This window comes from Eulemur rufifrons, chromosome 2, assembly GCF_041146395.1.
Source record: "Eulemur rufifrons isolate Redbay chromosome 2, OSU_ERuf_1, whole genome shotgun sequence".
In the NCBI taxonomy this organism is placed as follows: domain Eukaryota; kingdom Metazoa; phylum Chordata; class Mammalia; order Primates; family Lemuridae; genus Eulemur; species Eulemur rufifrons.
In genome coordinates, this window is record NC_090984.1 from 55485172 (window position 1) to 55501893 (window position 16722).

At 35.2% G+C, this 16722-nt stretch overlaps 1 protein-coding gene across 1 annotated transcript in view; it reads left to right on the forward strand.

Annotated features, from left to right (window-relative positions):
- Window positions 1–16722, forward strand: part of AQR (aquarius intron-binding spliceosomal factor) — a 97062-nt gene that overhangs the window by 50871 nt on the left and 29469 nt on the right. The window contains exons 18-25 of the mRNA XM_069461965.1: window positions 569–736; window positions 3760–3929; window positions 7286–7527; window positions 9396–9542; window positions 10453–10522; window positions 12888–12998; window positions 13698–13807; window positions 16519–16654. Coding sequence (XP_069318066.1) covers window positions 569–736; window positions 3760–3929; window positions 7286–7527; window positions 9396–9542; window positions 10453–10522; window positions 12888–12998; window positions 13698–13807; window positions 16519–16654 — 1154 coding nt within the window. The remainder of the gene's footprint in view (window positions 1–568; window positions 737–3759; window positions 3930–7285; window positions 7528–9395; window positions 9543–10452; window positions 10523–12887; window positions 12999–13697; window positions 13808–16518; window positions 16655–16722) is intronic.

The following is a 16722-nucleotide window of genomic DNA, read 5'->3' on the forward strand; positions in this document are numbered from 1 at the left end:
GCATTCACTTTTAAAAATTTTTCACTATTTGCCAACTGAAACTATATATATTCAACCATCCTTCTTAAGATATTATCTGTAAACAGCACTTTTGTGCCTTAATAAATTATTCTTGAGTTGATCTGTTTTAGTGAAATAGCATTAGGCTGTCAGTAGAATGACACTGATAGATAGTTTAAACTGATGTTAGAAACCTACTAAATGTGATATAGATGGATTATAGGCCGATCATATTTTTGGTTACTTATTAAGAATGTTAAAAATAAGAATGATGATGAGCATCCAATTTTGGAGCTGTAGCATGACTTGGAGGGCTCATTCATGGCATAAAAATTTCTAATTTTAATATAACGATAATTTCATTTTAATTATTGCTATCCACCATTGAGTATTAAAGATTATAGGAAAACCTGTAATTGTGTTACAATACAGTAATAATCATTGGTCACCCATGATATTTTAAATATTTTTTATATCTCTCTTCCAAAGATAAGATGTTGAGAATTTGCCAACAAAAGAATGAAAACAATGAAATTCTCATAAATGAAAATGTCTTTATGTTTTCCAGGTCTTCGTAAGCATGATGTATGCTTTTTAATTACTGTGCGCCCCACAAAACCTTATGGCACTAAGTTTGACCGGAGAAGACCTTTCATTGAGCAGGTTGGCCTGGTTTATGTCAGAGGCTGTGAAATCCAGGGCATGCTGGATGATAAAGGGCGTGTCATTGAAGATGGTATGGTGATTTCTATTTTTAAATGAGCATGTATATGGCATGAAAAATTTCTTCGCCTTTTTTCCTTTTGGTTTCCTAGACAATATTTTTTAGTTGTTTCACATACTAAATTAACACAGGATTTTATATAAAATATGTGTAGTGTACTTACCATGCAGTTTTAGAAATAGGTAATATATGATTTTAAAATTTCTGTTATATATTGGAAAGGACAGGATCTTTTGAAATCATCTTTATTCAAAGCTTTGCCTAAATTTTCCTTTTTAAGTTTTACTGTTTTGCTTCATTATAGCAGTAGTTCTCAATTGGGAACAATAGTGTCCTGCCGGCCAGACGCGGTGGCTCACGCCTGTAATCCTAGCACTCTGGGAGGCCGAGGCGGGTGGATCACTCGAGGTCAGGAGTTCGAGACCAGCCTGAGCAAGAGCGAGACCCCGTCTCTACTAAAAATAGAAAGAAATGATCTGGCCAACTAAAAATATATATAGAAAAAAATTAGCCGGGCATGGTGGCGCATGCCTGTAGTCCCAGCTACTGGGGAGGCTGAGGCAGTAGGATTGCTTAAGCCCAGGAGTCTGAGGTTGCTGTGAGCTAGGCTGATGCCACGGCACTCACTCTAGCCCAGGCAACAGAGCAAGACTCTGTCTCAAAAAAAAAAAATAGTGTCCTGCCTTTGGAAATGCATGGGTTATACTTAGGTTGTCATAACTGGTGTAGGGGTGGGCAGTGGCAAGCTATTGGCATTTGGTGGATAAGGGCCAGGGATGCTAAGCATCTAAACAGAACTGTCTTATGGAAGGAATTGCCCTGCGTAAGATGCCAGCTTTACCCCATTTAAAAGGCTGCTTTCCAGGGTTAGTTAGCTCTTTGATTTCTTACGCTTTCACTGATTATCTCTTTGAAATTTTTTCTTCTATTGTCTTGACTGCCTTTATATTAGGTCACTAAATATGAAATGTCTGGTTTTTGAATCAAAAGTGTAGTTTATTATATCTTAAATAAAAAGCAGTCAATTAATCAAAGTATGCGCCTAAACTATCAACACAGTTTTGGTATCTTAACGATAGCTTGTTTATGTCAGCAGCAGAGAAGCCTGGGGAGCGAGTGGCAATGAAATCGCGAAAGGCATTTTCCACAGCTAGTTGAGAATTGAATATTTTTCTTTGCAAGTGCTCCAAAGCATGGAGGAAGTGATAGTCAGTTGGTGCAATATAGTGGATGACAGGGAGTTTCCAAGTCCAGCCTCTGTAGTTTGAGCAGCGTCGTTTGTGCAACGTGGTTAAGCATTGTCTTGCAAGAGGATTGGCCTGTCTCTATTGACCAGTCTCAGTTGCTTTATCGCAAGTATCCTCATCATTTCATCCAACTGGTTGCAGCAGACATCTGCTATAATTGATTGACCAGGTTTCATGAAGCTGTAGTGGTTAATACCAGTGCTGGACCACCAAACAGACCATTAGGTTTTTTTGATGGATATTTGGTTTTGAACTGTGTTTTGGCATTTCATCTTTATCCAACCATTGTGCCGAACGCTTGAGATTGTCAAAAAGAATCCATTTTTCATCACACGTAACAATATGATGTAGAAATATTTCGCCTTTATGTAGTGACAGCAAAGAAGGGTAAGCTTTGAGATGATTTCTCTTCCAACACTTATTTAATTGATGTGGAACCCATCTATTAATATACAGCTTCTTTACCTTTCCCATTTGTTTCAAATGGTCCAATATTGTTGGAATAGTAATGTCAAACCTTGCTGGTAGTTCATAGGTAGGTTGAAATGGATTCTCTTCCACTACAGTTTTTAGCTCATCATTATTCATCTTGGTCTCAGGTCGCCCACGTGGCTCATTTTCAAGATTAAAATCACCAGAATAGAACTTCTCAAACCATCGACATACTGTGCGTTCATTAGCCACATCCTTGATATTTTGAGCTGTTTACACTCCATTGGTTCCATGATGGAACTCATGTTTGAAAATAACACGAATTTTTGACTTATCTATGGTTTTATAAAAACTGCTCTAAAAAAAATTTGAAAGATAATCACAAGCCAAACTGTGCGTTTGAAAGACTGAGGATGTACCTTCACAATAAAAATAAAACAAGAAGTGTCAAAGTGAAATGTCAGAGATATCAGCTGACAAACTTAGTACTTAAGGAAATCAGACATTTCATACTTAATAACCTAGTAATATTTATTATTAAATTATAACTGTATGCATATCTGGTGCTTATTTTATAATTTGATTGCTAAACTTCCCTCAAAATTTGAATCAGTTTCTCCCACCTGTGATTTTGAGATTATGCCATTGCTAAACTGCTCATAATTAAGCTATTCATCTCTGGAATAAAAGAAAATAGGAGAAGAGAATGGAGGAGGGGTGGGATAAGCATAAGGCCACATAATGGGACCAAAGTTGGAGGTCTAAGACCCCCAAAACAGGAGAGAGAAGGCCAAGGGGAAAGAAAATGCTCTGGGCTTTGAGCCATTAGTATCCAATATTTCTGTATATGTGAAATTTTATTTCATGCTGATGATATTATGGAATGTGGAAGGATGAAAAGAGTGATCAACCTCTGTCAAATTAAGGAATAGGAAAACTATGCCTGAAATCCTAAAATACTTACATTTATTCAATCAGAAAATATTTATTGAGTACTTACTATATGTAAGGCAGTAGTAGGAGCTATAAGTAATGAACAAAAGGAAAGATAAGTTCTTTGACTTCTGAGAACTCCTATTTTAGCTGAGGGTATGTACAAATATTTGCAATTCATAGTATTGTATCATAAATATTACATGACTGTGTGGGAAAAAATAGTAAGAATTTAGAGAAAGAAGAAAATACTTTCAGCTTCTTGAAATTTGAAATGGATGAGTAGAGGGCCTTCTAGTCGGGAGAGAGAATGGTTGGATTTAAGTCTGGACAGTTTACCCATCATTTGTAGAAAAGAAATACTGTTGACTTACTTTGATATTGGAAAAATATATATTTAACAAACTTATTTAAAATGTCTAGGACCTGAACCCAGACCCAATCTTAGAGGAGAGTCAAGGACATTTAGAGTGTTTTTGGATCCAAACCAGTATCAACAAGATATGACCAATACCATACAGAATGGAGCAGAAGATGTGTATGATACTTTCAATATAATAATGAGGAGAAAACCAAAGGAAAATAACTTTAAGGTAATTTGCGAGCTATGTAATTAAAAGTACTATGTGGTGACTTTTAAGACATAAGTACATAGATGTTGGGTAAGAAAAAAATTTGTTAAAATCACTGCTTTTATTTTCATTCTGAATAATCTTCTTAAATTCTTAACATATGAATTAAATAAAAATTTAAGGAAATTCATTTGCTAAATCTTTTTTGTCTTTTGAAGACTTTAAAAACGTAACATAAATAAATCCAGGTGTTATTCCGAAGGTCAGCCTCCTTCCTTGCCTTTTGTATATTAGGTGTTCAGGTTATATATACCCTAGTATAAGGTGAAGAAAACTTGTTTACTTATTTACTAGGACTCCCTTCTTAAATCAAAAGTAGATGTACCTTCAGTTCACTTTTAAGTATACAGATGTGAAATCTCAAGGTTCTGAATGACTCTATGATCTAATATATTTCTACTTTACTCATAAGTGGAAAAGGGAGGTTTGGGGACTATAGAATTTTACTTTTATAATAACTGTGGGGAGAACAGTTTTAGTAAAGGACAGTTTTTAAAAATTATTATTTGAAACTATGTTATAAAACTTAAACATTGAACCATTCTAGCATTTGATAGCATCTAGCTTGTGCAGAAAGAATGCCAGAATGCCTTTCTTTTCCCCATCCTCCAAAGGGCAAGGCTTCTTACACATTCCTATCACTTTATTGCCTTTTTTCCCCATCTTTGTGATGTACAAAAGAAAACTTCTCAAAAGAACTTGTTCTTCATTTCCCCCTGCTGTTGAACACAAAAACAAAGGAGATACCCTTGATTTCTTTTTGTCTCACACTTTACATCCAGCGCATCAATAAATCTAATTAGCTCACCACTTCCACAGATGGCATGTCCAAGGCACCTCACATCCCTGCTTCCATTCTTGTCTACTCCTCCCCTTACACTATCTCCAAATACCTTCAACATTCTTTAATGGTTTCCCATCACATTAGAAAGTTCTTACCATAATCTAAGAGGCCGTGCCATTATCTTTGTCTGGCTACCTCTCCAACATCATTTTCTAAGACAGTTATTTTCTCTATGCCAGCCACACTGACCTTTTTGCTATTCTTTAATAAGCCAAAACATTGCACATGGTGTTCCTTCTGCTTAGACATGGTATTTAAATATTCCAGGTATTTAAATGGTTCATTCCCTCACCTGACATGGGCAACTCTTTTTAAACGTCACCTCGTATGAGCAGCTTTCCCTGGCAACTTTACCTAACGTAGCATCTTCTCTCATCATTCTCTACCCTACTGTCTTTCTATCTTTATCTGTCTAGCTAGTTATATGATTATTTATTTGTTATTTATCTGAATTCCTTATTGGAATGCAAGTCTATGAGGACAGGGTCTTTGTTTTGTCTGTCATCGTATCCCTAGCACTTAGAACTGTGCCTGGTATATAACATGGCCTTAATAAATATTCACTGAGGGAATGAAGGATGGAGAAGTCTAAGAGTTTCCAAGTTTTACAGTACCTAAGACTGTCTCACATTTGGTCAGTTTTCAGCCAATAAATCTCAGTCACTTCACTAAAAACTAAAAAAAAATTCCTTTCTTGTGTTCACTTATTTGACCATTTTATTTAGTGCCTACTGTGTGGCTGATATTTTGCTAAGATGGAGCTTCTAAAGATTAATCAGTCACAGTTTATACCTTTAGGGAGCTTAGACTACTAATAAGAGAAATTAGAAATAGAAACAAATGACTACCATGAACTGATTAGAAGGTGCCAAAAACCATAAGGATGCAGGTAAAAGTGTCACGGAAGTTCAAAGGAGGCAGTCAGGCTCTGATCCAGGAAAGAGAGGGAATGATTAACTTGCCTATGTTTGGGAAAGGAAGAATGCTCTTTTGGTATCATTGGTGTTTCATTATGTACCTGGGCAGCAGCCCTCTTGTATTGCCTTCTCTCTTGTCCAGTTTGTACAGCCCGTCTTAATCTGGATACTTTATTTTTTGCTTGGACAGTTGCAATAGCCTCCTCTTTCTCTACCCTGTGCTCCTCACAGTCAGCCAGCTGTTTTTCATACGTTTCCTCCTAATTTATAACACTGATCATTTTACTCTGCTTCTCAAAACATTTCTGTGACTTTCCATTCATGATGAAATAAATCATAGCTGCTTTACAAATCCTTTACTGGAGCCAAATTAAAATGCTCCTTTCCTCCATGAAACCTTTCCTAAAGATAAAAGTCTCCCCTGCATTCATCTCATCTACTGAGAACTGTGTTCCCATTGTATTTTGTAATATTCTTCACTATTTGCCACATTCTGCTGCTTTGTATCATAGTTAAGGACTTACTTTATCTTCCTACTAGAATTATAATTTCCTTAAAGGGTGGAGCCCTCATCTTATTCATCATTGTTAAGTGAACATACTCATTTATCTACCTATCCATTCACACATTCCTTATTTAAACTGTTCTAGATACCTGTTCTTGTGGAAATTTTAGTGGGGATTAAACAAATGATAAATAAGTAACCAAGTACCTAAACAAGAGAATTTCAGGCAATGATAAGTACAAGAATATAAAACAAGTCAATGTGATTAAGAATATAATTAACATAGTATCCTATTATTTCATGATTAAAAAATGGTTAGTTTTATTTTATTCTTTGAAATTAATAGCCTAGCGTCTTAATTTCTGTGAAGGATAGATCACTTTGTTGAAATGACTTGTGGAAAGTCTAAGAATTTGCCTTGGCTTTTGGTAATTACTTTTGACTGTGTATGTGTTAACTACTATAATGACTGTTTATTATAGTCCTGATTCTTTCATTCTGAAATTTTATTTGACATTTCCTTCATTTTTATCATTTTGTTCACTTTTTAAATTTTTTCTCACAATACTAACTTTATTATTCCTAAATTGTGATATGTTTCATAGTCGAGGTATACATTAATGTGCTTCTGGTTGTGTGTGATTTTTAGCATTGAAGAACTATGGAATATAAAGAGGGCAAAACTCCGGGAATTTCTAAGAGGAAGCATTTTCTTTAAGGGTTTGTTCTATAATATTTTATTGCTGTTGATGAGAGTCTGATTTTCATCCTACTCAGTAGGAGTCAGGTGGTAAATGTCATTCTGTCTAAATGAACTCTTAAAGGATAAACTGTTCTTACTAAGTTTGTCTTTTGTTTAACTCAGTGTATGGTATCAGCTGAAAATATAGCTGTTGATTCAGTCTAGCCGAGCACCTGTCAGCAGAAAATAGCTTCTTGCCCTGAAACACTCAGGAATTCTGGATTAGTGCAGCCAGCTTTGCGTTCCGGTGAAGTGCAAATGTTTGAGATGTCTTATTGACACAATGCTTTTCTGTCCTTTCACTAACAGGCTGTGCTGGAGACTATTCGGAACCTGATGAATACTGATTGTGTGGTACCTGACTGGCTGCATGATATCATTTTAGGTTATGGGGACCCAAGCAGTGCACATTATTCAAAAATGCCCAATCAGATTGCCACCCTTGATTTCAACGATACGTTTCTCTCTATTGAGCATTTAAAATCCAGCTTTCCTGGTCATAATGTTAAAGTAACTGTGGATGACCCAGCTCTGCAGATACCCCCTTTCAGGTAAAGTCAGAACGGAGTTTACTCCTTTCAAACATTCTGTAGTTCAACAGCGTTAGGCCATCAGGACTGTTAGCTAAAGTGAGTTTTGAGTATTATATATGGATTTTGTTTTGGTACTCCCTATCTTTACCGTATAATCACTGGGATAAGTTTATTATTTTTGAATCTAAGACCACAATAAAAGTAGCTTCATACCTTCTAAGGGATCAGTAAATGCGTATTATCTGAAGAGAACTATATAAATATATTTATAGAATTTGACTGAAGAAATACATATGCATAGTCTGGCATATTTCCTGAGTAATAACAGCAATGCAATATTGAACTTTCCTTTGTTTTTTGGAACAATTTTTTTTTTTCTTTTAACCGTGCTTGCTTTCACAAATTTTAAATACTCACAGTATAATTACATTTATTGTTAAATGAACTCGGCTTTTAAAATTTGAGTGGAAATAGAACAAAGTAGCTGAAGCAATTGAGTGCTATTTCCTGAATTCTTTCATATGGATTAGAGGTAAAACAGTCAGTATACCTATGGATCATAGCCCAGGGCTTTCTTTGCTAGAAATTAGAAGACACAAGTCAGGATGCAGTGACTCACGCCTGTAATCTTAGCACTCTGGGAGGCTGAGGTGGGAGGATTGCTTGAGCTCAGGAGTTCGAGATCAGCCTGAGCAAGAGCAAGACCCCGTCTCTACTAAAAACAGAAAAAAATTAGCAGGGCATGGTGGTGCGCGCCTGTGGTCCCTGCTACTCAGGAGGCTGAGGCAGAAGGATTGCTTGAGCCCAGGAGTTTGAGGTTTTTGTGAGCTAGGCTGATGCCACAGCACTCTAGCCCAGGGAACAAAACAAGACTCTGTCTCAAAAAAAAACCAAAAACATATCCTTTATAACATTTAAACTCAGTCTTCTAACATATTTTCCTAATACTATTATGGCAAAATCATTTCTCTAATTCCGCCATCTTGAAATCTCAGTATTATTTTTGAATCTTTTTATTCCCATATCTCATAGATTCTGCCTTAAGCATAGTTTTCCATGTGCCATTTCTACTGCTACCTCTCTGGGCACTCAACAGTCTTTATTATGACAGTGCCTTTCCTCGCCCCCTTTCCTCACTTGAATCCATTACATACCCTACTGTTTGAGCCACTTACTCCCTAGCTAAAAAGTTGATTGCTCCTGTTGCTTACCAGTATAAAGGCTGACCTCTTAGCCTCTTTGATTCTTAGCATTTTTTGGTATTATATATCCTTTCAGAATGTGAAGGAAGACTGGAAAAAGTACACATAGAGAATTAATGTTTTGTTTAATTTTAGGAAGTTCATTGGTTTCCCTCAGGTATCTATGAGGAGTCACCTCCTAACTCCAGACTAAGACCTCTGCCTTAAAAGCTTGATATTCCATAGGCGTCATAACAAGGTGTCTATTGTACCCTACACTCAAATAAAATTAGGCTGCTTGTATTTGGCCTCTGCTATTGCTTCTTTTTTCCAATAATGTCTTCTCTTCCCATCTTTGAATGTCTGACTCCTTCAAGACTCATCTTAGGTGCCACCTGTCTCATGAAGTCTTTTCTGATTAGATGAAGGACAATGAGTAAAGCACTTTACAATGCATGTGACATAAGTATTTAATGTTTCTTTAAATTCTCCCTTAATTGAATGACTTTTTCCAATCCGAACACCCTTAGCACCCATTTTAGTGCTTGTAAATTTGCTTTTTTCAAAGTTTATGTGCAGGTAGGGAGTTCCTTTAGGCTAGAAATAATTTCTTACTCATCTGGTTATCCTGAATTCAGTATCATGCACAAGATAGTTACTAAGTAAATCCTTGTGTGAAAATTAACAGAAGTTTTGTTCTTGTAGGATAACCTTTCCAGTAAGAAGTGGAAAAGGGAAGAAAAGGAAAGATGCAGATGGAGAAGATGAAGGCACTGACGAGGCAAAAACTTTAATTGTTGAACCTCATGTTATTCCTAATAGGGGTCCTTATCCTTATAATCAACCCAAACGGTAATTTCACTACCTATTCTAATTATAATAATAAATAATAGTTGCCATTTCAAATGGGTTAGTAATGTTTTTAGATTTTTGGATGCTTTTAAAAACCCAAGAAACTTCTGTTTCTGAACCCTCTTTCCTTCTATTCTGTCACATTTTAGGCCATTCTATACTCATGGTATTTCAAAAAGAAATATTTTTAGGTGCTATGAGAAATAAATTTTAGAGTGCTACCTTAATTTAAGCATAGAGTTCTTCATGACTCCATGTTATGCATAGCAGTAGCCCCCATGCATGTGTGCCATAACTAGTAAAATGGCATTATATTTGGTGTTCGATTGGGAAATAGAACTCTGGCACTCCAAATAAGGTCTGGGATGGTCTGGCTAAGTGTACTGAAAAATAACTGTAGTCTTTCCACAAGGTTCTTTCAGTTTCACTTGTCAGTGTGGCAGGTAGAAGGGAAGGGAGTCATTCAAAAGAGATTGAGGCCGGACATAGTGGCTCACACCTGTAATCCTAGCACTCTGGGAAGCTGAGGTGGGAGGATCACTTGAGGTCAGGAGTTCGAGAACAGCCTGAGCAAGAGTGAGACCCCCATCTCTACTAAAAATAGATAAAACTAGCTGGGCAACTGAGAAAATTAGCTAGGCATGGTGGCACATGCCTGTAGTAGTCCCAGCTACTCGGGAGGCTGAAGCAGGAGGATCGCTTGAGCCCAGGAGTTTGAGGTTGCTGTGGGCTAGGCTGACGCCTCGGCACTCTAGCAGCCCCCACCAAAAAAAAAAAAAAGAAAAAAAGATTGAGAGAACAGGGGCAAATATAGGGCAGATGTTTAGACCTCTGGTCGATGTTGTCTAGATTTACACTAAATCTCATTAACTGTATTTTTAACCACTTTTTTTTACCCTTTTATTTGCAGTAATACGATTCAGTTCACTCATACACAGATAGAGGCTATCCGTGCTGGAATGCAGCCTGGACTGACTATGGTAAGAGAATTACTGTTACACATGTTCTTATAGGGATTAAGACTAGAGTAAGCAACAGATTTTAGAGTGTGTTCTATTTGAAGCACAAAAACCCAGCTGAATTTAAGTACTTATAGGTAATTGTAGCATCTTATGCATATGGGGATCTTGCTGCTCATTTCAAAATTCATAAATGAAGTTTTATTAGGACATGGCCATGCCCATTTGTTTTTGTAGTTTTGTTTTTATTTTCCTAATTTTTAAAAGCTTTATTTTGTATTTCCTGTGGCTAATTTTGTGCTACCCACAGCAGAGATAAGTATTTGTAACAGAGATTGTATAGCCTGTAAAACCTAAAATGTTTACTGACTGGCTCTTTGCAGAAAAAGTCTGCTGACAGCTGATTTAGAAGTGTGTTTAATTTCTAAGTAATTGAAGATTTTCCTATTACCTTCCAGTTACTGATTTCTTGTCTAAGTCCATTATGGTCAGAGAACATACTTTGTATGATTTCAATTTTTTGTTTTTTGCTTTTTTGTTGATATTTGTTTTATGGCCCAGGATATGATCTATCCTGGTGAATATTTCTTTCATGTGCACTTAAAAGAGTGCGTATTCTGTTACTGTGGGGTGGAATGCCCTGTAAATATCAATTAGATCCATTTGGTTGCTGCTATTATTCAATTCTTCTCTGTCCTTGCTGATTTTCTGTCATTTCTGTTGATTACTGAAGGAAGACTATTGAAGTCTTCTCTATACTTATGAATTTGTCTGTTTCTCCTTCTGTCAGTTTTTGCTTAATGTATTTTGCAGTCAAATGGTCTCCCACTGAAGTGTACCCCCACTTAATATATTTTGAAGCTTTGTAGATGGGTGCTTGCACCTTCAGGGTTGTTATATTGTCTTGGTGAATTGACACTTTTATTATTATGTAATGTCTCTCCATCATTGGCAGTTTTTTTTTTTTTTTTTTTTTGCTCTGAAGTCTACTTTGATATTAGTATAGCCACTGCAGCTTTCTTTTGATTAGTATTTGAGTATTTCATTTTCCATCATTTTATTTCTACCTATCATATTTGAAGTGAGTTTCTTATAAACAACATAAATTTGGGGAATGTTGTTTTATCCATTCTGACAATCTGTTTTTCAGTTTGCATGTTTAGACCATTTATATTTAACATAAATATTGATATGTTTGGATATAGGCGTACCATTTTTTATTTCTTTCCTGTTTGTTCCCTTTTTTTATATTCTTCTGTTTCCTCTTTTCTGCCTTCTCTTCGGTTATTTGAATAGCTTTTAGTGTTTTCTTAGTCATTGTTCTAGGGATTTGCAATATACATACTTAACTTTTCACAGCCTACTTAGACTCAATATTTTGTCACTTCAAATTGAATGGAGGGTACTTACTCCCATACATATCCTTTTACGTTCCCCTTTTATGTCATAGTTGTCTTATATATCATACCAAAATACATTGAAGATACCATCAGGTGATGTTAAATTTTTTACTTTCAACTGCCATTATATTTTAAAGAACACAAGAGGAAGAGGATAGTCCCTTATATTTACCATATATCCTTCATTCTAAATGTTCGAAGTTTCCTCTGATACCATTTCCTTTCTGTCTGAAGAACTTTTTTTTTTAATCACTCTGTAGAACAGTTCTGCTGGCAGTGAGTTATCTTTGCTTTCTCTTATGTGAGAATAGCTTGAATTCACCTTCATTCTTGAAAGATATTTTCCCTGGACATAGAATTCTGAGTTGATAGTTTTTTGTTTTTTTTTTCCTTTCGGCACTTTTAAAATATTATTCTGCTTCCTTCAACTTCCATGTTTTCTGATGAGAAGTCTGCAGTCACTTGAAATATCCTTTCAGTACATGTAATATGTTATTTTTCTCTGATTGCTGTCAAGATTTTTTTTTCTTTGTCTTTAGTTTTCAGCCATTCAATTGTGGTGTATCTGGGCTTAGATTTTTTTGTGGTTATTCTATTTGGTTTTCAATGAGCTCAGATCTGAAGATTTATATCTTTTGCCATATTGGGGAAATTTTCAGCCATTATTTTTCAAATATTTTTATCTATCCTGTACTCTTTTCATCTCCTTCTTGAAATTTAGTGATATGAATGTTAGACCTTTTGGAGTTGTCCCATAAATTCATGAGTCTCTGTTTATTTTTTTCAATTTTTTTTCCTGTTGTTAGGGTTGGGAAATTACTGATCTGTCTTCAAGTTCACTGATTCTTCCTCTATCCTGTCCATTCTCTTATTGAGCCCATCCAGCGAATTTTTTTAATTTGTTATTTTATTTTTCAGTTCTAGACTTTCTACTTTTTGACAATGTGATAACTTAGTAGTTTCCTATGTGTTCATCTTCTGTTTAGGTTGTTGGGCCACCTGGTACAGGAAAAACTGATGTGGCAGTCCAAATCATATCCAACATCTACCACAATTTCCCAGAGCAGAGGACTTTAATTGTTACTCATTCTAATCAGGTAAATGGCTGTGTGTGTGTTTGTGTGAGTGTATGATAACAACTATGAAGATTTAGGGTTAACAGTAAATATGAATATTTCATAGGTAGAAAGGAATGACTTCTAAATTGTTTTCATCAGAATAGTTTGTGATAAATGAGTGCTCTGTTCATTGTTATATAGAGAACATTAAACTTTTTAGCCTAAGATTTGAATAATGCACTTTACCTTTCCACCCTCTGGTCCTCTTAATGTAATTTACCTACACATTCACTGCCTTCTTACTGTCCTTCTTCAACTGCACAAATTTTTGCAGTTCTCTGCAACCCATGGAAATGCTATTGAATGAGATGGAACTCAGTGTGGTTGCTGATTATTTTAGGAATTCTTACAACTTGGGGGGAAATAACATCTGAGCCAATACCTTTCTCTTTTCATTAATTAGAAACAGAGATTTAATGGGTAGGTGGTTTTTATGGTTTTCTATTATTCATTTGGCCAAGTATACATAAAATGTCAATATCAGAAAACAATAAAAATACTATTTTTTCGAAATTATAAGTGACTAACATGAGACCTGTTTCCTTCTGTGTTTCAAGTTCTATTCTTATCTGGGCAATACTCATCTTTTCTATCCTTCTAAATGTTAGTTTTTTTATGTATAAAGGTGCCTGCTGATTCTTTGAAACTCACCATCCTCCTTTTTGCTGTATTCTTTAGGCCCTGAACCAGTTGTTTGAGAAAATTATGGCTTTAGACATTGATGAACGCCACCTATTGCGTCTTGGTCATGGAGAAGAAGAGCTGGAAACAGAGAAAGATTTCAGCAGGTGAGCAGATGAGGTTGAGTTTTGAAACAGTATACAAAAGAATTTTTAACTTTTTCTTCCTTTCTTTATTAAAGAAACATCAGGGGAAGAGGGCAATTAATATCTGAGCTTAATTGTGAAAGGTTCTAGTGTAACGTAGCTAGGCTATATATTGACCTAAAATTCTGGTCATGATCTCCTTCAGTTTCAATTCTGTGTGATTATGCCATTTTTTCCTTAAGTATTCAGTTATTCAATGAAGAGAATTATCTTGTTCATTTTTTAAAAATTACAGATTGCCATTTGCTTTCTATTTATTGAGGTTATTTTTAATGTGGCCAATTCAGAGCTGTACGACTTTAAATGATTCTTTTTTCACATTTCATCCAGACATTTAATTTACATATATTTTGGGTACCAATTAAGAGGTTTATTTAGTGAAATGCAAATTAATAATTAATGATAGTATAAGCTTTGGAATTATAATTCCTGATCCTTATTACCAGTTTAGCTGGACTTTATGTTTCGTATTACATATTGTTAATTGACCAGAATTTTACAAATCAAATTTCTCTGGCCATTAGTATTTTAATTTTTTCTTCAAAGCTTTATAATCATTTTATTATATTTAAATCCATTTTTGAAGCCTAATTTCAGACAATAAGCATAATTAGCAGCTAGACATATTTAATATAGCCTTTGGCTATTAAACATGACTTTTGACTAAATTGATCATAGACATTAAACGAGTTTTAAATTATTATGTTGCATCTATTTTGAGTTATTGTATTATAGAGCTCACCAAGCACTTAGCTTCTAAAAAAGTAATTATGCTTCAGAGGGTGAAGTACAACATGCCATAGTTATTTGGGGCTCTAGATTCTTAATTTTGGATCAGCCAGTGATTCTTCTGAATTCTTCCTATAGGTATTTCCTCATGTTAAATCTACCTTACAGAGATGGGGTAAATTCTAAAGTCTAATAATTTGGAATTCAGTGATTATAAAGGTGATAATGGAATACTTAATACTGTAATTAAAATTATATTACAGTAGAATTTATAGTATTTAAAGAATATTATAATAGAACAGAAGTAGAATTTTTTTGTTTTAGAGATAGGGTCTTGCTCTGTTACCTATACTGGAGGGTGGTGGCATGATCCTAGCCCACTATAACCTTGAACTCCGAGGCTCAAGCTGTCCTCCTGCCTCGGCCTCCCATGTAGCTGGGACTTATAGGCATGCACCACCACACTTGCCTAATTTTTTTTTATTTTTTGTAGAAACGAGGTCTCACTATATTGCCCAGGCTGGTCTTCTTGAACTCCTGGGCTCAAGCAATCCTCCTGCCTCGGCCTCCCAAAGTGCTAGGATTATAAGCATGAGTCACCACACCCAGGCCAGAAGTAGAATTTTTAAAATGATTTCATATACCACCAAATTTCTGGGGGAAAAAAAAATACTTTTTGCTTTCTGATACACAAGCTAAGCCTTTGGTCTTATTAGTATGTGTATATTCATTCAATGGGTATATTCTTTCATTTCCCTCTGTCATAATTAAAAAGAAAAATGACGACTATTGTTTCACAATAAAAGTAACATAACTCCCTGTAAAGAAAAAATTTCAGCACCTGGTGAAATCATAGAGAAGGAGTGATCATCCATAATTCCACTACTCCCAAACTTTTTGTTAGTCTTTTTCTTTAATCAGGCTATTATTTTTAGTTTTATATATTCCTTTTCAAAAATAATAAACTTTATTTTTTAAGTATAATGTACTAACAGATGGTACATAGAGTTCTATTGTAGTGTACATTACTTTTTAAATTTAGCGTTATGTCACAAAAATTTTGGCATTTTATTGCAAAGTCTTTTTTAAGCATTCTTAATTTTTTTCTCATCAGCAAAGTGTTCATTGTAGATAAAATTTTAAATTATAAATAAACAAGATGAAAAATGTTACCTGCTATAATGTTTATATCCAAGTTGAAAAATTCTTCAAAACAGACTGTGTCTTATGTTTCTTTTTTACTCTTGATCATTTCTTGCTGCCTCATAGGTGAATCTCTGAAGCATGAAACAGCTAGGAGCAAGATTTATTGCCTTGTCAAATCTTTAAGCATGTGAACAGCAGTGATTAAACCAGTTTAGTCTTGTTTTAAGCATTAAAGGGTTATAGGATGCACTTTGTTTTTGTGGAAAGAATGTGTATAGACTTTGGCATCTCATTTTGGTTCTACTACTTTCTTTCCTAACTATGTATTTTTGGACAAGCCACTCTCTCCACACTTCAGTTTTCTTACTCCTTGAGCATATATTTATGAACGTGCTAGGTTTGGGTGCCAGTAGTATAAAATAGTGCCATATAAATCAGCCAATCTGTAAGCTGTATGTTCTTGGTCTGTGATGAGATGAACTAGCACCAGAATTCACTGTTCGGTGTCCTTCTTCATGAAAGTCTTGTTATAAAAAAAAATGATAGCCGAATTAAATGGTGTGTTTAGTGACATAGTTGGTTTTCTCTCCTCACAGACCAGTAACACATTTGCAGATTAGCACTGGTCCATAGGGTACTCTTCAAATAGCTTTGGTGTAAAGTAACCCAAGAACTATGACTTCCAGTAAAACATAAACTGTGTTTTCTATTACGATTTTCTTGAATTTTCCTGATAGTTTCCTTCAAAGTCTCTTTATTACACAGTTTTTGCCTTTTTGCCTAATTGAAATTTCTAGGTATGGAAGAGTTAATTATGTCCTGGCTCGAAGAATAGAACTTTTAGAAGAAGTCAAACGATTGCAAAAGAGTCTAGGGGTTCCAGGAGATGCCTCATATACTTGTGAAACTGCAGGCTATTTCTTCTTATATCAGGTAAGATATTAAAGGCTGTTAAATCATACTTTATTGTAATATGATTCCCAGCTGGAAACTTGGATGGG